This window comes from Engraulis encrasicolus, chromosome 3 (genome assembly GCF_034702125.1).
Source record: "Engraulis encrasicolus isolate BLACKSEA-1 chromosome 3, IST_EnEncr_1.0, whole genome shotgun sequence".
NCBI classification, from domain to species: Eukaryota; Metazoa; Chordata; class Actinopteri; order Clupeiformes; family Engraulidae; genus Engraulis; species Engraulis encrasicolus.
Window position 1 is genome coordinate 58,374,017 of NC_085859.1, and position 24,013 is coordinate 58,398,029.

The following is a 24,013-nucleotide window of genomic DNA, read 5'->3' on the forward strand; positions in this document are numbered from 1 at the left end:
GACATCACTGTCTCCGTCTCCTCCTCCTCCTCCTCCTCCTCCTCCTCCTCTCCACCTTCTCTCTGAAATTAAGTTTTCTTCTGTCTCAGTTTTGCGAAGGTCACAATTAAAGTTACAATGACTTCACTGTCCCCACAGCCACTTCCTCCTCCTCATGATCTTTCTCCTCATCTTTGTCACATCCTCTTCCTCATCTCCACCTCCTCCCTGAGATGAACTTTTCTTCTCCCGCGCCGTCTCCTCTCACTCTCTTGCAGAGGTCACATGCCAGTCACGATGATGTCACTGTCCCCAAAAGACAAGTTCTCTTCTTCTTCCTGCTCTTCCTCCTCCTCAGTCAGGTTCTCCTCTTCCTCCTCCCTGAAGTTAAGTTTTCCTCTGCCACTTTCTTGCGGAGGTCACATACGTGTCACGATGATGTCACTTTCTGCATCAGACACCTCCTCCTCCTCTTCCACCTCCTCTTCCTCTTCCCCCTCTTCACCTCCTCCCTGAGTGGGCCTCCTCACATCTGACAAAAACAAACATGGCGACATGAAATGACATCCAGAAAATGCAGAAAGGCAGACTGAGACACACATGAATAAATTATCACAAGAAGGAATTTTCATTAGAGATGCTTTGGCGGAGTCCATACATGTTTTTCTCCATCTTTCTCTCTCTCTCCATGTTAATCATTTGTTTTGATGAGATTCTTGAAGGGGATGCAAAAACACACAAAGCACAACACACACACACACATACCCCCCCCCCCCCCCACACACACACAAAGCACCTTTGAAATATCAAACACGAATTTGTGAACTAGAGAGTGTGTTTTTTGTTTATTTGTCTCTCTCTTTCTCTCTCTCTCTCTCTTGTTACGGCACTAATTAATAACGTATCAAAGATAGCACCCTCAGCCGCGCACAAAAGAACTCTTAAATATGTGATCAAAGGCAAAGACGCCGCACGCACACACGCCACAAAACAAGACACGTCCTGGCCTCTTGTCTATGTTGTCACAGTGATGAAATGACTCTTCCTTTGTCTTAATTACCTCTACTTGGGTGTTCCCTGCACTGTGTGTGTGTGTGTGTGTGTGTGTGTGTGTGTGTGTGTGTGTGTGTGTGTGTGTGTGTGTGTGTGTGTGTGTGTGTGTGTGTGTGTGTGTGTGTGTGTGTGTGTGTGTGTGTGTGTACGTGTTTAAGCATCAGATGGTTCTTAGCAGCTGTCTCCTTCAGACACAGCTATGCCTGGAGACAGCCACATTTCCTAGAGGGTTCAGACACACAGGTATCACATGCCTTATCTGCTGTAATGCATCCTCTTTGATCTACTCACCAACTCTATTCCTTCTGTGTTTAGTTCAATCGCTTGATCTTAAGCTATACAGTATAGGATGGACTTTAACACTCTTTACATGGTTCACCTTCCCTCCAGATTTTTCTTTCTTTCTGTCTTTCTCATATGAGCACACACACACACACACACACACACACACACACACACACACACACACACACACACACACACACACACACACACACACACACACACACACACACACACACACATGCGCTTGCTCTCTCTCTCTCTCTCTCACTCTCACTCTCACACACACACACACACACACACACACACACACACACACACACACACACACACACACACACACACACACACACACACAGAGACACACACACACACACACTCGCATGCACTCGCACATGCACACACACCTGGTAGCCTGAGTTTTTTGCAGCAGGGGTTGCAGTTGTGCTCATGTATGAAGCTCTGTATGGCATCACTGCCCAAATTGGCTGGCCCAAAGACCATGTCATCAGAAGAGCTGTAAGAGGCACATAACATGGGACTTCATTTAGATTTAGTAAGACATTATCATGCTGGGTTTCTAAGCACAGTGGTATTGTACTATTTACTATGCTATCAAATTTGAATATGCCCAGTCTAAAACTGCTACAAAAACAAATAGATGTACTAAAGTACTAAAGTTTACTAGATTGCATTGTGGTTTTGCACGTTCCATCCAGCACTTGTGTTTCATTGAGCATATGTGTGTGTTTTACATTGTGGTTAAATACAGTACTGTACCTCTTGTCATCTGCTCTGACTACACAGGGGTCTGTGAGTTCAAGACCCACCCCTGCAAAGACAACAGAATGTGTAAGCAACCACACTACATCTTCAAGGCAATTTAAAAAATATCTTCAGATGCCTTCACTGATTGGCAGACCGGGCGACACCTCCAACAGCCAAAACAATTGCGGTAATAACCTGCAAATAGCACTAATTCACAACATTTGCTAAAATGTTCTCTCTGCATGCAATAGTATGCTCTTGTGCTTAAAACCAATCAACGCAACAAACTACTTTCACTGTAAAACATTGCAGCCAGTTAAAAATAAAAAAGTAAGTTGCCCTGCTTAAGTTTGTAAGTTAACTGTTTTAATGTTTAACTGGCTGCAATGTTTTACAGTGTTGTTACGTTTGCCTTCATTTACAAAAGAAAACAAAAGGAAGCAGTCCAATCGTACCCTGTAGGTCTAGGACTAGCAGCTCGTTGTGTGTGTACTCGTATGTCCAGTGGGAGAACGCCAGCACCGTGTCCTCCAGCGAACAGCAGGGGGTGATCTCCTCTCCCGTGTTGTTGCTGTACTTGCGGAACTCTCCCGCCATGTTGCGCTCGATGGTCAGCCACTCATCCTCAGACTGCCAGTGCACCAGGGACACATCCAGGAACCTGAGGGGATGTCACAGCGTCAACACGACAGTAGTATTAAGGGCCTTTTACATACCACATCAGATGAATGCATTTGAAGCCGGTATAAGTTGCTTCCGGTGGCATAGACTTAGGCTAGAGATATGCTTGCGGCAGGATACGCGTGTGCAGGCATGTTTCATGCATGAACGCGTTGCTGTGCGTATTTCATGTTAATTTTGCGTGCGGGAGAACACCTGACACAAGGTATGAAGGTACAGTGAAATAATAAATCCGCAAGAGGTGATCTTCCGAACTTCCATGTTGAGGTTGAGGCAAACAATGGTGGAAAACATTAATGAGCGCCCCATTGGCTATCTGACCCTGAGAGGATACCTCCAGTAGGCCTATCATGCAAAGTGCTCCGGCTGTCCTTTAATACTTGGAGGATTGCTTTGGCAGAACAGAGACTGCTTATGTCAAGTAGACCACAGATATCCTAAAAGATGTTGAGAGTAGCAGAGACAGTGAGAGGATGGCTTTGAGACTGTGATAAGACACAAAATAACTGACCTAGGAGAGTACCGAATGCTTTGAGGCTTTAACTGGTTGAAGATATGCATGAGCTTTTGGGCTGCTCTCTGCTGTTGAATTTCCTGCAACCAACAAACAGTAAAACGCAAAGATAAAAAATATAAAACATGATTGACATGATTTGATTACATAAGTACGTTTACTATTGTGTTTACCGCTGTATTTACCCATGTAATCCCATTCATCACAGCGACGCACGCAACACCCCCACAATAACAAAGCATGCAACGCACCTCAAGACTCAAACATTGAGAGAACGCGTTTTGCTATGCATCGAAGTGTAGTGATACTGTATAACCTTGCTGCCACTTAAGCATTAGAATGCATTGTCTATGTAGGCCCCCATAGCTTATTCACATTTTTTAAAGGTGACCTTGGTTGTCGTGAAAGGAATGCAATGACTAATGGCACAAATACATCAGACATGACTAGAGCGACATCGGCGACGGAAGTAAATGACATTGTATGGAGCGGCTGACAACAGAAGAGTCAAAAGCGATTTGAACGACTAGAGGGTATTTTAGCGACTTGAGTGACGCTTTATAGTTGACCTTCAGTGTATATTATGCTAATTAGCAATTCAGCAACAGCCACCAGATCCAATTGGAATGTTGGAAAGCCTGCATTCAGCTTTTAACAGGCTTATGCTGACGCTTCCATTGCTCGTGTCGCTCTTGGTATGAACACACTCTGGTGTGTTCAAGGGTTAACCCAAACAAAAAGCACTGTTATTATTTTACTATCCTTACCCGTATGCAAAGGTCCCGAGCTGTGTTGCTGCGGAACACCCTCTGCCAGGTGCGCACCACCTCCGGGTGGAAGGCCTTGACCACGTACACCAAGCCCGGCGTCAGCACCCCTTCCTCAGCCCAGGTGCACACCACCCGGTGGGCCTGCCTCAGGCCCCCGTCCAGGCTTCCCTCGTGGGACAGGGGCTGCAGGATGGCTGCCAGGCCACGAGGGGACCAGGAGGACATGCTGATGTTGTGGTAGCGGCTGCTCCCAGAGGATCCTTCCCGGCCCATTGTGTGGGTCTTTACCTCACGCTCATCCAGCGTGTAAATGGTCACAATCTCACCCCCTGGTTACATGTTGGAGATAGCAAGAATTTGTGTCACTACATTGCAGGGCTGTAGTCAAGTCCACGCTTGTAGAGTTCAAGACAAGTCCAAGACCAGAATACCGGTAGTCAAAGTCTGAGTTCAAAGAGGTTCGAGTCCGAGACAAGACCAAGTCCAAAAAGAGTCCAAGTCAAGTCCTAGTCACATGTCGGTCAGTGTTAAACAACGAAAAGTATGAATGTCAATAACGTGGATGTTTGAAGGTAAACTATATGCCATGGATATGAAGACAAACTTGTATGATATTGGATTTCAATCTATGATGGTCAGTGTTCTAAACAACATGAAGACAGACTTGGATGACTTGGATGAAAAGTTTGGCAGGACCAGTGCCAGAGTCCAAAACAAGTCCAAAATCCATAGAAGAATAGACTTGAGTCTGGATTCAAAGTCATGGAAAACTAGTGATGCAGTGAAAAAGCATCGCCACTGATCTTACCTATTAAAGATAAAGGCGTGAACGGGATGTTGTGGGCCAGCCTCATCAAATTATTCCGCTCCATTGCTGTAAAAAAAAATACAGAGATGCGTGAATTGTATTACTGTTATACTTCAAAAAAATATTAATAAATACTTCCTTTACAATGACTTAAAGTGTGAATATATTTTTGGGACACAGTGGTTCCCAAAACTTTTTCTGCTGTGTCCCTCATTTGGACCGAAGAATATTTCCATAATTCCCTACCCACATATTCCAAATGGTCTTTTTGCGAAATAATATAGCTTAAATGTTGTTTGAAATTCACAGGAAAAGCAAATATATTCATTATTCCTACAAGTCAATATGGTTGCAAACAATTTATGGAATTGTTATTTTGTATGAAAGCATACATTCAAGGTTTTATCCAAACTGTGGGTACATTCAATTGTCCAAACTAATGCCCTCCCTTGTGCTTGTGGCCTTGTGATAACGTCATTGACGACAGATATTTAAGTAAGGGATAATGTATTGTCCACACGTAGCCTTGTGATAACATCATTGACGACAGATATTTAAGTAAGGGATAATGTATTGTCCACACGTGGCTATAGGAAAATATTTCCTGACGGGGCGAACAACACTGGATGTTGTTCTGCTCCGAAGGGAAATATTTTCCGATAGTCACTTGTGGACAACACATTATCATCTTATTATACGGCCTTACCAACATTAAAAAAGCACAAATAGTTAACTAACCAGAAGTTTATAATAATAATGGGTTTACAGTATTGCCATTTTATAGCTTGCGCCAAGAAAAATAGTTTGTGGAACGCTCATATTTCAAAAGGTTACCAAGCAACAGAGTAAGGCTACTTTCTAACTTGTTACAGCCACATTGCACTTGAAACTGTTTGCAGGCTGCCTCGGCCACTGTGCGACGTTTACTAAACTCAGGTTCATAACAGGTTAATTTCTGTCTAATCACCGGTGACAGTAGGCTATTCCAGAAACTTCAAAGGCAACCCATACACTGCTGTGCCTTTATCGGTCCTGCTACAGGCTTCATCAGCTGTGTGCTGTGAATGCTGGTTGGTTGGAGGAGTAGGCCTAACTAGAGGCTACACAAGTTTAAGGAAGCTGTCCCCGAACTCCTCCCTTGAGTAATAGGGCCTAATAAAAGAGGTCACGACTGTGGTGGACAGTGACAGTCAGGGATGCCGACAAGGGGGGACAAAGGGGTGAGTTGTCCTAGGCCCAAGGAGAGAGGGGCCCAGAAATGGGTTCTCATTACAGTGTATTGGGTGAGGGGGTCCATTCAGATGACTATGTCCTGGGCCTGGCCAAAGCTGTCAGCGGCCCTGGTGACAGTTACTTTGTTACAGTCAGGCATCAGGGTTGCTGACACGAATCTTTATACTTGAGGGCCTTTGCTATTATTATTAGTTTCGTCAGGATGAGGCAAAACTGTTGAAATGAATCACCAAATAAGATGTTTGTGTAAGTGTTAAGTAATTTGTCTCACGTTGTTGTTGGGGAAGTGATTGGTTATGGGAGCAACTGCCAGTGTGTGCGTTCATCGCACTGCCAAATACAACAAGTACACCGAATGTTTAAAAACTCAGCAAGGCAAGAGATATCAGTGACGGGTCACAGGAATGAATCGTCTTTGCAATCATACTGACACTCCAACCAGAGATGTGCTCTATGTGCTCTTCCTGCCAGTCTAGCTACCAACTTAGACGCATCTATGTGCGTCTGCGCATCTAAGTTGGACGCGTGTGGAAAATATTTGGAACGGCAAATCAGCCAACCACAGTCACAAATGAGTCTTAGATATGACCGATCTACTTGCGGAGTGACACAAAACCGTGAATCTGAAGTGACAAAAATCGTTACCGTCGGGGAAATGCATTCAAAGTGAATGGAAGCTCTTGCAACATTCTAGAGGGTCGTATATTAATTCAATATCTCGCACAAGTGCAATTCAAAGGCCACTTTCTCATTTGCTATCGGGATGTTGAATGGGGAAATGTTGCCCAAAATGTGTTGTTGCCTAGGCTGACAGTGGGGAAACTTAACTGTTTTCTCCACAGAGGCGGGGCGTCAGCGAAGCGCGAGCCCAAAAGCGCAAGCCAAGGATGGGAGTTTGGATAATGAAATGTATCCAGTCTCTTCTCTCCACGAAGCCCCTGCAGTACCTCCACAACACCTCTAGGGGTCCCAGCCCTCAATTAGAGAAACCCTGCTGTAGAATTACCAAATGTCCACTACCTGAGTAATGTGGGTGCAGATCCTCGGTGGACTGGAATGTGGATCCTCTACCTAAAGCTGTGAACAAATATAAAGCCATATCAGCACACCAAAGATGATAAGTAGGAGTAAAGACAGGTGAAGTGGTTTCAGAGAAATGGATTAAGAATGTTCACTCACTCTCAGATATAACGCCACTTTGAGTCCTATGAAAAAGAAACAACAGTTAAAGCAAATTTAGTCCCTTCAATTTACTGTTAAGGCACAGATTTTTTTCCTGTGTGTGTGTGTGCGTGTGCGTGTGTGTGTGTGTGTGTGTGTGTGTGTGTGTGTGTGTGTGTGTGTGTGTGTGTGTGTGTGTGTGTGTGTGTGTGTACGTCTTTTCTACTTACGAGGACCTCCGGCTATTCAACTTTGCTAAGCTGCCCCGAAGAGACTGATTAGAACCTACTGTGTCCTAACAAAGAACATGAAATGATTTAGAAAGGAATGAGGTTAAAAATAATAATAATAATAACACTGAAAAGAAGTTAAATAACAAATACATATGTAATTTTAAATTGTCTTACCTGAATAGAGTAAACAAACCTCTGCAAGACATCCATGTGGTCAAAATCTAGTGAGGAAAAAAACAATAAATACCAACTAGAAGTTTTTCCTATTTTCCACTGTGTTTGTGTGTGAAACCCATTGCAAAAAATGTCTCCATGTTTCAGATGGATTCAATGCCACCGCTACACATTGCAACAGCAGTGTAATCTTGCAGAGCTAATGTATCACACGGCATATTTAGATACTGTACAGTGTAATAGGACATATTCACTGAGTCCGAGTGTCCTCACAATCACGTATGCCATGTAGAACCTGTGCCAGTAGAATTCCCCCCCATGTTACAATTGGCAGTGCTCACAGCCACAAAATGTCATGTGAAAAGTGTAACTCAAGTAGTAGTAATAATGCCAAAACATTGTACTTCAACAACACTTCTCCTCACCATGTTCTAGAGCAAGAGACAAGTAGAATGTTACAAGTATGTATCAAGTTTCTGTATCTTTTCAATGGCACATCCTCCACGTTTTCTCCAACGTCAATATGGCAGACATTGACATTCACACAAAAATTCCTGGATGTCTGACTTATGGCAGGCATATATTGTGCGATATTTTCAATTGTGGGTATTAAGCTCCTGCTCACACTGCACAAAAGAATTTCACGATTTAAAAGCTCACATCTCATGACTCATGTCCTCCTCACACTATACGAGCTGAGGATGGGATGCGAGCAGAATGCTCACACTGCGCGGCACAACAGGCTTGTTTTCTGGAACTGCAGATGACACAAACGAAGAAGGGACACGCGCACCTGAGTCAGAGATGATGAGGTGCTCAAGAGCAAATCGTGCCGGCCTGTCAACTTGTGCATGTGTAATGTCAAATAGGGTCGTAGCACTGCTTTAACTGTGCGATTTACTTACGAAGGACGACCAGGATTTCAAACAGTTTTGATTTTCTTGCAACCCTACGATTGCACGATCGTACCCCATGTACACTACACAATGCAAAACTCACGATTGACCTACAATTGAGCAAGAAATCGGCTCACTAACTCCCAAAAAGTTGTGCGAGTGACAAATCCTGGCAAAATCGGGCAAAAAGTTGAACAGTGTAAGCTCGGCATTAGTGAATACAAATAACAATAATGGGTATGTACAATAATGTAGGTTGTACAATAATGGGTATGTATAACAACCTACTGAGTTGTGAAAGGCTGGCAGAGGTTGAGGATTTTTGTAAAGCAGTGGCTTTCCCACGGCATCTGGCTCTTGCAAAGGCTTCTGAAGAGGGAGGATGCACTCCTCTCTCCTGCAGTGATACAACAGGAGAAGTTGTACATTTACTGTAGCACTATGTCAAACCGGTTTTCTTCTTCCACCATTTACAGGTCTTCAGGTACAAAACTGGCAACATAACTGTCATGTAAAAAACAGGGACACCATAACAAATGTCTATGGCTTTAAGTAAATGTTTATGGACACATTTTACTGAGCTAATTGACAGGATCAGAGATAATGACACATCCTCCTATGTGCAACTATATAACATGTAATGTAGATGAGTTTCTCATGTCGTTTCCAATTCTGAATCTATTCTACAGTACGTCTACTGTATTCATCAAGGCTCTTACATGTTCTGCTCTCTCCTGGATTTTCACAGTCTTCCTGCTACAGGTCCTGTTCTCTTCCTCCAGAGACTCACTCAGGTCTGCAGACTTGGACAGTTCTGATCGAGACATTTATAATTGTCACATTAAAAAAAACTCAACATGATCAAAGAGATCTCATAACAACCTCTGTTTCTATCCATGTATACATTACAACAAAAAAATACAAATAATACATTATTGAGTAAATTTCTATTATTAAGTCATATAATAACTAATAACAAATACACACACACGCATTAGAAATGACCGATAAAGACCTTATAAGCACCTCTGCTCTGATCTAATGCTGCAGATTTGTTCCCTCCATGGTCCCCATAGCCATACCCCATCCCAGAGTCCTCAGTGGCCCTGCACGCTGCACCGGTGGCTGGGTACAGTGGGGGGTTTGGGGGCCCTCCTGGGAAGGCCATGTTCTCCACACTGGCTGACAGCGAGCGGCTGTGACGGAAGCGATACATCCAGCGGGGAAACTTGCGGCTGGGCTGCCTGTGTCCAGATTGAATACAGAAAATTATAATTTATAATGATAGAAACACTAATACTACTAATACCACTACCACCACTCCTCCTCCCACCCCTACCACTAATAATTTTTATTATTATTAGTTTTAGAATTATTACAAAATAATAAAAATAGTTGGGCTGTGGGCAAAGTGGTTCTAGTCATGTTAATGACCTGTGTACAGATCGGCCTACTACTACAACCACTACTACTTTTTTTATCATAATAATTATAATAAAATAATAATAACATTTGGGCTGTGGGCTAGTGGTACTAGTCATGTTACTGACCTGTGTCCAGATGGGCCTGACACCACTTCGTCGTCTCCGCTGAAGCCCAGGTTGACCAGGCCCATGAGCCGGTGCCGGTGGGCAGGGGAGTCCAGCAGCAGCAGCTCGTGGCTGGAGGTCCTGGACAAGCTCATCTGGACCGAGCTGTCCACATCCTCCTCTCCCTCCTCCACCTCCTCTCGGCCCCTATCCCCCTCCTCCTCCTCTTCGTCTAACTCATCAGGAGACTGCTCCTGGCTGGGAGGGAGGTGCTGGTGGTGGTGGTGGTGGTGGTGTTGTGGGGCTTCCTGGTGCCAGGATTTGGGCTGCGGCTCCTCGGGAGCCTCGGGGGAATCCTGGGTGTTCCTGGGAGCGCTGGGAACGTGGCCTCGCGATGGACCACAGGACCCCAGGGGAGTCCGATCCCTCCACCCACCACCACCACCACTGCCAACTCCGCTCAAGTGAGGCAAGGAATCATGGGAAAACCTTCGGGGCCTTGTGCCAAGAGCCTCCCTGTGTGGCAGTGTCCTGGTGTGTGAAGAAAGAGGAGGGGGGTTCTTGGACCTCCATTGCTCCTCACTGTGGTGCCCTTCACCTACCTTCCTGGCCCCCTCATCATCGTCCTCCTCTTCATCTCTGGGCCTGTGGGGGTGCCACTGCAGAGCCTGAGCCTGTCGATACCCCCCTACACCCCCCAGGAGTGAGGGAGGGGTGCTGCTGTGCGGCTTATGGGCCAGGAGGTAGCGGCTGGGGGGGGCACTGCCACCCCTGGACAGGCACCAGCTGTTCAGCATCTCTTGCTGCTGATGGTACAGACACAGTAGGATTATTTACACAGAGACAACCAGACATACTGTACACAAACACACAAATACACAAATACACGCTCGCACACACGCACACACACACACACACACACACACACACACACACACACACACACACACACACACACACACACACACACACACACAAGTACTTGAATGTTACTTTATAAGGGTGATCATGATAAGACATACACAGACTCTCAATAAAATAAAATAAACATATTTGAAAACAATATCCTCTTAGAAGAAAGCTATTATCTTACTCAGACACACGCGTGCAAACACACATGCATACGCGCACACACAGACACACTAAATATCCCTCTAGAAGACACAAACACACACACACACACTAAATAAACACACACACACACACACACACACACACACACACACACACACACACACACACACACACACACACACACACACACACACACACACACACACAAACACACACACACATACACACACACACTAAATAAACACACACACACACACACTAAATATCCCTCTTGAAGACACACCCACACAAACACAATCAGTGTCCTACTCGAAGAGAGCTGTGAGGATGATGCAGGTTGGAGTTGCTGCTGACGGGCCTGCTGTGTAGGCTGTACAACACTGCCCTCTGGTGGTGATCGCCGGTGGCTGTGAGCAGGCTCAGTGTGTCCACGGCCAGGGCCGAGGTGTCCTGCAGCTGCCCCAGCTGGCTGTCCACCGTCTGCATGCTGCCCTGGATGTGGTGCACCTTCTCATTCACCTCGCCCAGCAGCACACACAACTCTCCGGCCCTAGTGATGGGAATACAATCATTACATTACACTACACTTAGGTATGCATGAGATACTGCATATAATACAATTATGTAAGCGCTTTGAGTCAGCTATACAGTTGTGATACTGCGGCGCTATATAAATACACGTTGCCATGTATTGTGCCCTTTGCCCTGCACCTACCCTGAATGTGATGTACCTTCTTGCTAAGCAGCACAGACAACTCTCCGGCTCTGGGTTTGTGTACAGGATGCATACTGTATGGTCAGTTCGCTATCATGGGACCACAATACAGGAAAGTGTCATACTGTGCATCACAGCACAGCCAACTCTCCGGCCTTGGTTTTATTAATGGGATATATGGTCAGTGGGGCCTTTTTCGTGAGATGTTAGACACCTTTTATTCAATGTATTCAAAGGAGGTCTATGAGTTGTGTTCAGGGGCATAGACATACATGCTACATTCTGCCTGAAACCATATAGTCATATAGATGCTTTGCCTCAAAACGGAGCTTGTGCTTTAAAGCACTAATGTTTCACCTTCTTTTTCATGAGGCCATGACGTTTTAGTTGTAGTACATGTCAGGGTGATGCAACCACACCTTGTAGCACTATGGTGTGGTGTAGCGAAGGGGAGTAGAGTTGCCCAGCCGGGACTCGAATCCGAATCTTCTGGGGTAGTAAACAGGGGCTCTGACTGCTACACCAGGCAAGATCCAGGCTTGATGGCTTGATAGTCAGAACACACCCACAACCCTTGTAATAGTCACTCCGTCACACTGCCGTCCCCTTCGGGAAGTGGACCCGTACGCTTCACACACTCATGGTGTCCCTCATGCAACTGCCCATCCAGTGTGCCCCATCATCTACTGCAGTGATTCTCAAACTATGGGCCGCGGCATCTTTAGTAATCATCACATGTTGTTTAGTTATCTTATGTCGAGTGTGCGTCCAGAAACATGAGTACACTTTCTTATTTGGTGTTCTTATGTGTTATGGTGTACTCTTAACAGGATTTATGTTAAAACATTGCGTCATTTCAATCGCGGAGGTAATTGTCTACTGCAAATTAATTTTGCGTGAGTTTACCCGCGAGGTAAAGTGTTACATCTGCCGTCGTGTTGTAGACTATTTTCATGCTTGGTGTTGATGTATGTGTAAAATGTATATTTGAAATCATATTTTAGTCAATTGTGAGGGGGAAACATTGCCGTTTTGACCTGCTACAGTGGCTATTTCCTCCTAAATAATATATTAATGGAGCATTTAGTATTTAGCTCACTGTCAGTCAGGCAACTGCATATCATTTCTCTGAGCTGTGAATGCTGGTTTGTTTCATGCTAATATAAGTATTTTATTTTAAATCCTCATATGAGTCATTTTCTCCTTAGTCATATGTTTCCCACACACACAAATGCAGAGATTATTTGTAATTACTGATTTATTAGCCTATTTATATAATAAGACCCCTAAAAAACCTTTGCTCAAGTGTACAGTCTTACCAATGTCCCTCAGTGGCCACAACTTTCTTTCACCATAACAATATTATATTATATTATATTATATTATATTATATTATATTATATTATATTATATTATATTATATTATATTATATTATATTATATTATATCATACAGCATTATATTAGATTATATCATATTATATGATATTGGGCTATATGGTTTGGTGGGCCCCAGAATTTTTTCACATTTCAAAGTGGGCCTCAGTGTTCTGAAGTTTGAGAATGCCTGATCTACTGTATGCTTCACCCATCACTGGGGTCCCTCACATTGAGGTCATCAATCCTGGGGGTCCCTCACATGGAATTACAGATCACACACCATGGGTACGCTTCCGATGGCCTCACTATAGCCATCCCACTTCTGACACCGTTTGAAGCGAAGGGGAGTAGAGTTGCCCAGTCCGGACTCGAACCCGAACCTTCTGGGGTAGTAAACTGGGACTCTGACCACTACATCAAAAAGCCAGGCTCATTGGAGTGACAGTCAGAACATATCCACAACCCTAGTGATGGTCACTCCATCACATGAAGAGTTCAGATGCAAAACCCCCTAACTCTATTTCTGAAGACCTGCACTTCTATATCTTTAGAGAACCCCGTTGTTGGTTTGGTTTACATTCATGTACTTGATAATACATATAAATAGTTATATTACATAAATAAAATAAAAAAATATGCAATTTTGATAACTTTGTATTAAATAAAAATGAATTAAGATTATTTTCTGAAATGGCACTTAGGGGGTTTTGCATCTGAACTCTTCACATATGGATTAATGATTGTGTTTTTTGTTTCTTTTAGTGGATTATCTAAGAAGCATATTAATTGCAGCACACTAACTAACCAACAAAGTCATTGACCCTTATAAGCATATTGTACAGTACACATGGTCATGTTACAGGTTCATATCAAGCTATAGGCCACTTATTGTACTCGTCAAATCATTATGAAGATATTGAACATATTAAAAGTTACAGTTACTAACTTTTCTGCTGTGGAACAGATCCTGCTGGTTTGGCTGGAGTGCTGGTTTTCATTCTTCTCAAAGTAATACCTGGTTACACATCTCCCTTCGAACTCATGCAACTTCTTCAGGTCCTCATGGCCCAAGAACAGCTCTGCAAAACATGGGCTTCACATGTATGAGACTTTTCTAAACTGAGTCACTTGCCACTTGGGATTTTAACTGTGGGCTACTTAAAATTGGATGAGAGATCTATAGGCTACAATGCAGACAGACTGACAGGCAGGCAGGCAGGCAGGCAGGCAGGCAGGCAGGCAGACAGACAGACAGACAGTCACACACACACACATACATACATACATACATACATACATACATACATACATACATACATACATACATACATACATACATACATACATACATACATACATACATACATACATACATACATACATACACCCCCCCCCCCCCAACAGGTTTTGGAAATTCAACTCTTACAAAAGAGAAATGATAATAACAATGTATACAATAGTGCACCACAGATGTCACTAAGTAGTAAGAACAGAGTTCCCAAAATAAAAGCTCTGTGATTCCTCAAAATAAACGCAATTGTGATCCAACCAGCTCTGAATCAGATGATCACACAAACACTCAGAACAGAGAGTGCAGCCACCACAGACTTTGGGGAATTCAACTCTTACAAGAAAACAGAAAAAAACAGTAAGCAGTAACAGTAAGCGTGAAAATTATGTCCACACGGGAAATAAGAAACGATCAAGACAGAAAAGAAACAAAAGAGTAAATATATATAGGAAATATCATAGTGATTATGAAACAGCATGTCCATAACAGTCAGTATAATCTTATCCACACAGACATATTGACACAGACTGACTCATACTCTAAACTGACTGACTCTTTCTCTTTCTCTTTCTCTCTCTCTCTCTCACACACACACACACACACACACACACACACACACACACACACACACACACACACACACACACACACACACACACACACACACACACACACACACACACACACACACACACACACACTCACTGAGACCAGAGTCTCTCTCCTGCTCCGCAGTGCCCGTGGTCCTCCTGCAGATCCTCATGACGTATAGGGCCATGTGATTGGCTAGAATAAGGGGCGGGGGCAGCCACGGCTTGTCCTGATAGGTCATGATGTAGCGGTAGCGGTTGTACTTCCACAGCTTATTGGAGATGGACTTCATGTCAAAGTAGACGTTACTGGTAAGACAGAGTAAATTAAATGAAGATACAATAGATTATTACAAACGATGACAGTGAAGCAGTGGTTAAATCAATCAAACACACAACGTCATGTCAAAGTACATACGTAGACGTTACTGGTAGGAAAGAGGACATTAAAAGATGACATGTATGGAATAATTTATTACATAATTATATAGATTACTCCAGTATATACAATAAAAGTATCATACTTGAAGATGGGGATGAGGATGGTGACCATCACACACACACACACACACACACACACACACACACACACACACACACACACACACACACACACACACACACACACACACACACACACACACACACACACACACACACACACACACACACACACCCCCGCTTTAAGTAGCTATCGTACTTGAAGAAGGCTATGAGGATGTTGACCATGATGATGTACTGGAAGAAGAGGTAGACGGCCTGCAGGAATGGAGTGATGAAGGCTCCAGGTACACACGTGGCGTTCTCACTGGCACATGCTGGAACATCAAAACAGGGAAAGACAGTAAATCAGGCATTATTCCAGTCAATCAAGTCCAAAAAAAGGTCAAAACATAGGACCAATTGTATATTGTCTCCCCATGAAAATATGAATGGGAAATCTCTGACCCACCTTAGACCTTGAAAAAAAAAGTATGTTCCACTTACAGTAGATTACGGTAGATATTTAATATGTCATTTCGATTATTGGATTACAAAAAGCTTGAAATGATTTGCAATTTGTCCCATGTCAAATGCTAGATTGACTGGACTACATTCTTTTCCATTCTATCCACTGGCATATATATAGGGGACGCCATACGTTCGATTCATAACTGAAGCAACAGCCAAGGGCGGGACATGAGACAATGTTTGGGTGGAACAAGGAAGTAGGACCCATTTCCAATTCATCTCTATGGGAGACTTGAAACAATGCATCTTTAAATTTCTTGCCGAGTCTACTCTGTTTTGTTTGAACAGTTGGTTCCTGTCTGTTTCTTTTCTTCTTTTTTTTTTAAAAGATTTTTTTGGGGGGTCTTTTTTGTCCTAATTCCACAGGACAGTGTGAGAGGTGGACAGGAAGCGAATGGGGAGAGAGACGGGGAGGGGTCGGCAAAGGACCCGGGCAGGGAATCAAACCCGGGTCAGCCGCATGGTAGACGAGTGCCCTACCCGTTGGCCACAGCAGGGCCTGTTTCCTGTCTGTTTCAAGGACTCTTCAGGCAGACTCTTTATTTTAGAGAGCTATTAAATTGCTTAAATGACCAATGAGCATTGTTAGTTGGGTTGATTGACAGTTAGAATTGTTTTAGAATTGATTGAGAGTGAAACGAGGCGAGCAGGGGGTCGTTGGCCTATCAGCGCTTGTTTTCAGGGTTTGGTTTGGTTTGGTTTGGTTTATTTATGGATATAGGAAAGACAATGTATCCAAGGGATAACATGTAAAAGTGTAAGACACTTGTTTCCAACATGGGGCGGAAGTATTCTCACACGTCAAATGCTTCAAAACTGTTGAGTGGATTTCTATAGAAGCACACTCTCCATATATTATCTAGGTCAGTGTATTCTACTCTATTTTATTATATGGGGTGATGAAGGCTCCAGGTACGCACGTGGCATTGTCCATCGCATACTCTGAGACATCACATAAGAAGAGTAAACAGAGTAACATGCATACATGCAGAGTAATGCATTTTATTCTATTTCATTGAGTGATGGAATCTGCACTATTTCTATTAGCATATTTAGCATTACATTGTTCACTTAATACATATTTTACATACCTTGCACACATACTGTATCTTATTTTTGTTACGACATTACCCCTTGCCAAAACGTTCAGATTGCACCAGAATACACTAATGTCACACAGTCATTACTCCTTGTTGTGCTTTTAAAGGGGACCGCAGCACTTACAATCTATTTCGCCGGCATACACCTCTCCGAAGATCATCCAGTAAGGTTGGAAGACAACGTCTCTGGCCAGCCTCCAGGAGGGATCCTCGTCTGGGGACAGGATGGCCTTACGAGCCACCCCAAAGCTCAGCAGCACAATGGCCATCATGACCACAATGTAGAACATGTTGCTGGTCTAAGGACACAGCCAGAACAATACGAGTCAAGTCAATTCAATTCAATGCAATTGTAGTTACTCCACAAACCTTTTAGCTGCCACTGTATTTTTTGCCATTTTATTTTCCTTATTATGTGTTAATGTTTTATGTTAAGTTAAGTTTATTTCCCCTAGTATGTGTTAATGTATTTGTCTGCGTCTGGAACTCTCTGTTGGCTGCCATTTTGACCAGGACTCCCTGGCAAAGGAGACCCATGTGTTTTCAGGCCGAGCAGGGGTGCGTTTCTCGATAACATCGTTGCTAGCAATTTCCCATTGGAAACCAAATAAGCTGCTAACTGGTTAGCAACGATGCTTTAGAGAAACGGGGTCCACAGAACTGTGCCCGTGCCAGTGCCTGCACCAGTTACGTTCGGCACTAAAGTGCTCACCACCCACGTTCATAGTGGGCTCTGAACTTTTCCGCATGTGACTGTGTGTTACCCGGATGAACTTGCAGATGTCCACGTTGTCATCAGGGTTCGTGGAGAAAAAACAAGTATTTTTAGATTCGCCTTTGCGTACCAACTTTCAGGTTTGCGAACGCTAAGATCTGCAGCGTGAACACGCCGTCCAGATTGCGATGAGGTGTGGGAACGGGCACCGGCACGGTTCTCAGTCGGCCTGAACGTACCATTATTCTCAATGGGGCAATTCTGGCAAAATAAAGGATAAATGAAAACAAGTCCGACAGGCGGACAACAGATGTGTCTGTCTATGCCAGTGGTTCTCAACATTTTTTGCCCAAACGCCCCCCTGGCCTCATCAAGTCAGGGCAATTTATCAATAATAATTCTGGGGGAAAATGCACGACCCTCCCTCAATATCACAATTCCTTCAAATAGGCCACAAGCCTAGCCGGTTTGCTAACCATAGACGTTTTGGCTTGTAGGCCAAAACTCAACTCTGCAGCTCAGCTCTGCCGCCTTGTGGACACAAGAGGGAATCACAATTCAGAAACGCGTCACGGACCAACAGACAGACCAACGGACGGACAAAGCCTCTTATAGAGATGCGTGGGACGCATCTAAAAAAATTTGAGCCAATTGGAGCCAATTTTGGTCCCCTAGGGGAAATTCTTTCTCTGCACTTTATCCCATTTGGACTAGTGAATCACACACTAGTCCGTAGCAGTGGGCTGCCTGCTGAGCGGCGCCCGGGGAGCAGTGTGGGGGTTAGGTGCCTTGCTCAAGGGCACTTCAGCCTTGGTCCGGTTGGGCATTGAACCGGGAACCCTTGGGTTGCCAGTCCAGTGCTCTAACCACTGAGCCACGACTGCCCCAATTAAATAGCATGTTTAAGTACAACAGCAGATGGACCAGAATGCCTTATAGACAATGGCAGTAGCAAAAGTGGACATCAACAATGGACATCATGATCACAACACATTGCAGGTCTATACACACATAGACAAACCAGTCAAGTCAATTTATTTATATGGCACTTTTAATATGCATCTGATGTTTTTATATGCATCATTCTTTTATTTTGAACCATAAGTACTGTATATAGTATCTACTACTACATATATTGGGCAGTATGGAAACTGACAATCTTGCTGATCATGGTGAGTAGGAATGGGTATTTTTGGGAAACAGTATTCAAAAATCGATGGCCACTGTTCGACTACTATTCAAATATTACACTGTATACAGTGTGTGTGGGATATGCTGATACGCCTTTTGTGTTGAAAATGAAAGACGATCCATTTGTTTTTTGCTGAGCAAATGTAGAAATGCTATGAAACTTTGCACTAATCTTCATTGTCACTTAACCCCCTTAAGTGACAATGAAGATTAGTGCAAAGTTTCATAACATCTCTACATTCCTGCATTTAGCATTGTTATGTGTGGATTTTCAGACCGACATTTCGAATTCAAAATGACAATTCTAAATTCCAACGTATATCGAATATTCAAAAATTCAGTCCCATCTCTAATGGTAAGGTAACATCCACCCTGTTGATTGTATTGCGTTAGTGTGGTTAGAATACATATTCCTAGATTTTAAGCAATATGAATGCAGTTACGTACATTACAATCTTGTAGAAGTGGAGACATCAAACCTACAAATTGCACCTAGGATCCTATTCACAATAAAGGCAAAAAGCCAAAAAAGAGAAAAGCAGCTAGTGTTGAAACTGACCATCTTGGTGATCATGGTGAGGTAAGGCCCAGCCTGTTGATTGACGGCTAGCAGGTCAAGCACTCTGACAAACCAGAAGATGATGTCCAGGCAGTAGATGATGTGGCCCGTCGCCAGGAGCGACGGTTGCCATCGCAACAGGAAGCCCACCAGGAAGAGCAGGATGGCGATGAAATCTGAGGCGTTCCAGTACTCACCGAACCACACCTTCAGCTTCTGGCTCACCTTACGCGGCTCTGACACCAGGACCTGGCAATCAACCAATCAACATCAAGTCAAGTCAAGTCAAGTCATTTCTATTTAACACATTTCAAACAAACAGAAACACCATTGCACAAACACAATGATTACAGTCAATCAATCAACATACCAATCAATCAATCAATCAAGCAAGCAATCAATCGATCAGCAAAGGTAAACATCATTGGGAGGACCCATCCTCCTACTATAGAGCAATAATTAAGGACTTCGGGGGCTCTACCAGCAGGACCTGACAATATTAAAGGGACACTGTGCAGGAAATGGTCAGAAAAGGTACTGCAACTATACTGCTCATTGAAACTGGGCAGCCTGTTGCCAAATTTAATCTTTACATGAAAGTTTACCAAGTAATAAACTAATATGTTCTAGTATGGTCCAAGTACAGTAATTTTTGCAGCTAAAAATGGCTAATTTTGGAAATTCAAAATGGCGGACCATGGAGAAGATCCCCCTTTTCATGTATGAAAAGTGCAATTTTCCCAGTCATAATGAATACTTATTATAATTACAATACTAATTTGATGCTGTTGGTAAGTATTCATGAAAAAAGTAAGATGAGAGAATGGGCAGCATGAATTCTGGAAGTAAACAATAGCAAATCTCACACAGTGTCCCTTTAAAGCATCGTCAATGACTAAGTAATTTTGTCAGTCAAGTCATTCTGTCAGTCAGTCAGTTAGTAAGTGAATCAATCAATGAGTCCATCAATCTGTCTGTCTTTTTGTCTATCAGCTCTGTCACCACATCTAGTAAAATGGCCCTGCATTGGGAAAAACAGCAAAGCCTTTTTAGGGGGCATATTACGTTTTGCAGTTCTTAATAACTTGATGAACTGGTTTTTATAGCCTTTATAACTAAACAAGTTGAAAAAAGAATGTCCCCTTTAGAGTGAAATGCAGGGCATGTCTCTGGAGATGCTTGTTTGACAACCACTTTTATGACTATTTCTTTGAACAGTCAGAGGAGAAAACTGTTCACCCGAATCAAAAGAACACAAAAAACTGTGATCACGTCATTGACTGTAAAACATGGGGCATATCGCACTACACATTGCGGTCAGAGCTGTGTGAGTAGTACAAATAAATGCACAAAGATAATCCTGTTGTAGAAATAACACTGGTGTTAGTGTATTAACAGCTGAATGGGGAAGATTAAGATAACTTGACAACCATAAAATAAACTGTGTCGACCAGTATTAGCTCCAGCTGTCTGTAAGGTGACGTTCAGTACTGGATGGCTGACTATGGACCCACTGACAGACCCCACCTTCTCTTGGTCCCCTAAATATAGCTTAATTGTATTGCAAATGTAATTTCTAAGATTCCTTTACAAAATATGCTATATTTCATGTGAAGCTGCATAACATTGAAATTATGTCGGGGGCCGGATAAAATGGCCTCAAGGGCCGGAAAACCCCCCGTAAAAAACATGGTTTAAAAAAACAAAACAAAAAAAAACATGGTGGGTGGTGGGGGGCATGGTTAAACCATAGTCAAGAACCATGGCTTTCATGGTACCCCAAGAAAACATGAAAACTACATTGCGTAGCCATGGTGTAATGGATGGGGTGTTGGACTGTAGATCACAGGATTGCAGGTGTGAATCCACCATGTTTCATTTTCATAAGGGTAAGCTGTCAGTGAGTCTGGTGGATTCCCAGAAATGTAAACTGGGCTGGAGTGCACCATCATACCATAAAACCATATCAGTGTCAAAAAGACAAAACGCTTTGTGGCAGACCTTTGAAACCACCACGTGCACGACGATAACAGATTTCAAGGAATATGTTTACTTTTTAACAGCTGAAGCCTTTTGGAGAAACAGTATTTCCGTCTCGTGTCAACACACCAACGCCCTACTTAGCCATTTTGCACACCTTGTACAACACACACACACACACACACACACACACACACACACACACACACACACACACACACACACACACACACACACACACACACACACACACACACACACACACACACACACACATGCACGCAAGCCTGCACACACACACAGACACACGCACAGCTACTGTATTTTCAGATTTTGCAATGTTCCAGTCTGTGCTTGCAGCTGTGCACACAAACCTATAGGCTGCTATAGATACCCCATGGTAAAGGAATTGTATTTCGATAACAGAAACATGAGGTGAGCGACACAATGAGAATGTGTATAGTACAAACAGCATGCTTGAACATGTCAAACATTCAGATCCAGCTGCTGCGGTGAGGCTTGCTGACATAACTGGGTTATGGTCTTGGTCTTGGTCTTGTGATTGAGTTTGGCTCCTGTGTCCGTAAAGCTGGGCTTACACTGTGCGACTTTTGCCCCGATTTTGCCCCGATTTGGCACTCGCACGACTTTTTGAGAGTCGGGCCGATTTCTTGCTCAATCGCAGGTCAATCGTGAGTCTCGCATCGTGCAGTGTACATGGGGTAACGACAAGCAATTTCGCCTCACGATCGTGCAATCGCAGGGTCGCAAGAAAATCAAAACAGTTTGAAATTCTGGTCGTGGCTCGTGCGTAAATCGCACAGTTAAAGCAGTGCTACGACCCGATTTGACACTTCACATGCACAAATTAATAGGGCCGTGCGATTCGCTGTTGAGCGCGACCTCATCTCCACCAGGTGCGCATGTTCCCTCCTCTGCAGACCGGGGAAACATACCTGTTGCGTCGTACGGTGGAAGCATTTCGCTCGCATCCAACTGTCGCCTCGTGTAGTGTGAGGACGTGAGTCGTGAGTTGTGAACTTTTAAACAGTGAAATTCCATCGTGCAGTGTGAGCAGAAGCTTAAGACCCACGAGTGAAAATATCGCACAGTGTATGCCCGACTTAAGTCAAATGTGGTTGGTCTTCCATACTCTTATCCATGGCCAAAGTATTCTTGAGCTAAGCACCTGAAAACACATTGCTCATCAGGGTATGCCCCGTAATTAAAGGTGAACTGTGTAGGAAGGTGGCCAGAGTAGGTATTGCAACTATCCTATGCTCATTGAAACTGTGTTGCCTATTGCCAAATTAGGATCTTTTCATGAATATATACTAAATAATCAACTATTTTTTACTAATATGACTTATTTAAACATTGTTGACATCTGGCCCTGCCGTGGCCAACCGGTAGGGCACTCGTCTGCCATGCAGCCGACCCGGGTCCCATTCCCAGCCCGGGTCATTTGCTGACCCCTCCCCATTCGCTTCCACCTCTCACACTGTTCTCCTATCATCAATTAAGTCGTAAAAGACAAAAAAAAAACTTTAAACATTGTTGGAATCATACAATTACTTGTATAAAACATACATGTGGAAAATATCTGGCGGAACTAAATCCTTTCTTTAACGCAATACCAACACAAACTTGCAGTCAAGGAAAATTGAGTGTTATGCTGTGGGGTACAAACAATGATTTCACGTTTTCTGTTCACCATGATAGCTTCAGGGCGGATTGAAACTTGTGTGGCACACAACTCTCTTTAAAGGCGAGCGCTCAGGCCATTACGCCATCGTGATCCAAGCGTGCACCCGCTTTTTATTTAGTACTGACCACTTAACGAGGTGCTTCTGCGGAAGTCACCAACAATTTCTAATGCAAATATCTTTCAAACTCACCACAGCTTCAGAGTCAAGCTCACTCCATGCAGTGCATCTACTGCAGTCTGTACTCATGAAAGTTACTAACGGGCTAACTACTTCCCTTTCGAAGGACGCACCTTAGCGTTCTATAGTAACAAAGTAAAACTTGTGTGCTAATCAGGGCTCTAAATTAACTTTTTCCACCACCAGCCAATTTGGCTAGTGGACATTTTTTCTTACCAGCCAAACAGAAGTTCAACTAGCCATTTTTTTAATCTCGCCAAAATAAACTATGCATTAGGCTAGTTTTTTTTTTTCTAATTAAATGGTCATTTTGTCCAACTGTTTCTACAACACAGATACACTATAGGCCTGCATAGGCTACTATATGCCTACATAATAAGCATATTATAGGCTATATATTTTTTCATTATTTTTTAACTTCTGCTTTATTTTTTACTTTCA

General features: G+C 43.4%; 1 protein-coding gene across 1 annotated transcript in view; it reads right to left on the bottom strand.

Moving 5' to 3' along the window:
- Positions 1-33: 33 nt before the first annotated feature.
- The window catches only part of trpm6 (transient receptor potential cation channel, subfamily M, member 6), a 57,226-nt gene continuing 33,246 nt past the window's right edge, over positions 34-24,013 (bottom strand). The window contains exons 21-41 of the mRNA XM_063195777.1: positions 19,707-19,955; positions 17,366-17,540; positions 15,831-15,948; positions 15,246-15,439; positions 14,196-14,328; positions 11,465-11,705; positions 10,103-10,887; positions 9,579-9,796; positions 9,272-9,366; positions 8,841-8,949; positions 7,657-7,703; positions 7,480-7,544; positions 7,268-7,293; positions 7,109-7,165; positions 4,856-4,921; positions 4,045-4,376; positions 3,275-3,357; positions 2,538-2,743; positions 2,095-2,146; positions 1,722-1,831; positions 34-511 (exon numbers count right to left, since the gene is read on the bottom strand). Coding sequence (XP_063051847.1) covers positions 399-511; positions 1,722-1,831; positions 2,095-2,146; positions 2,538-2,743; positions 3,275-3,357; positions 4,045-4,376; positions 4,856-4,921; positions 7,109-7,165; positions 7,268-7,293; positions 7,480-7,544; positions 7,657-7,703; positions 8,841-8,949; positions 9,272-9,366; positions 9,579-9,796; positions 10,103-10,887; positions 11,465-11,705; positions 14,196-14,328; positions 15,246-15,439; positions 15,831-15,948; positions 17,366-17,540; positions 19,707-19,955 — 3,474 coding nt within the window. The 3' untranslated portion in view covers positions 34-398. The remainder of the gene's footprint in view (positions 512-1,721; positions 1,832-2,094; positions 2,147-2,537; positions 2,744-3,274; positions 3,358-4,044; positions 4,377-4,855; positions 4,922-7,108; positions 7,166-7,267; positions 7,294-7,479; positions 7,545-7,656; positions 7,704-8,840; positions 8,950-9,271; positions 9,367-9,578; positions 9,797-10,102; positions 10,888-11,464; positions 11,706-14,195; positions 14,329-15,245; positions 15,440-15,830; positions 15,949-17,365; positions 17,541-19,706; positions 19,956-24,013) is intronic.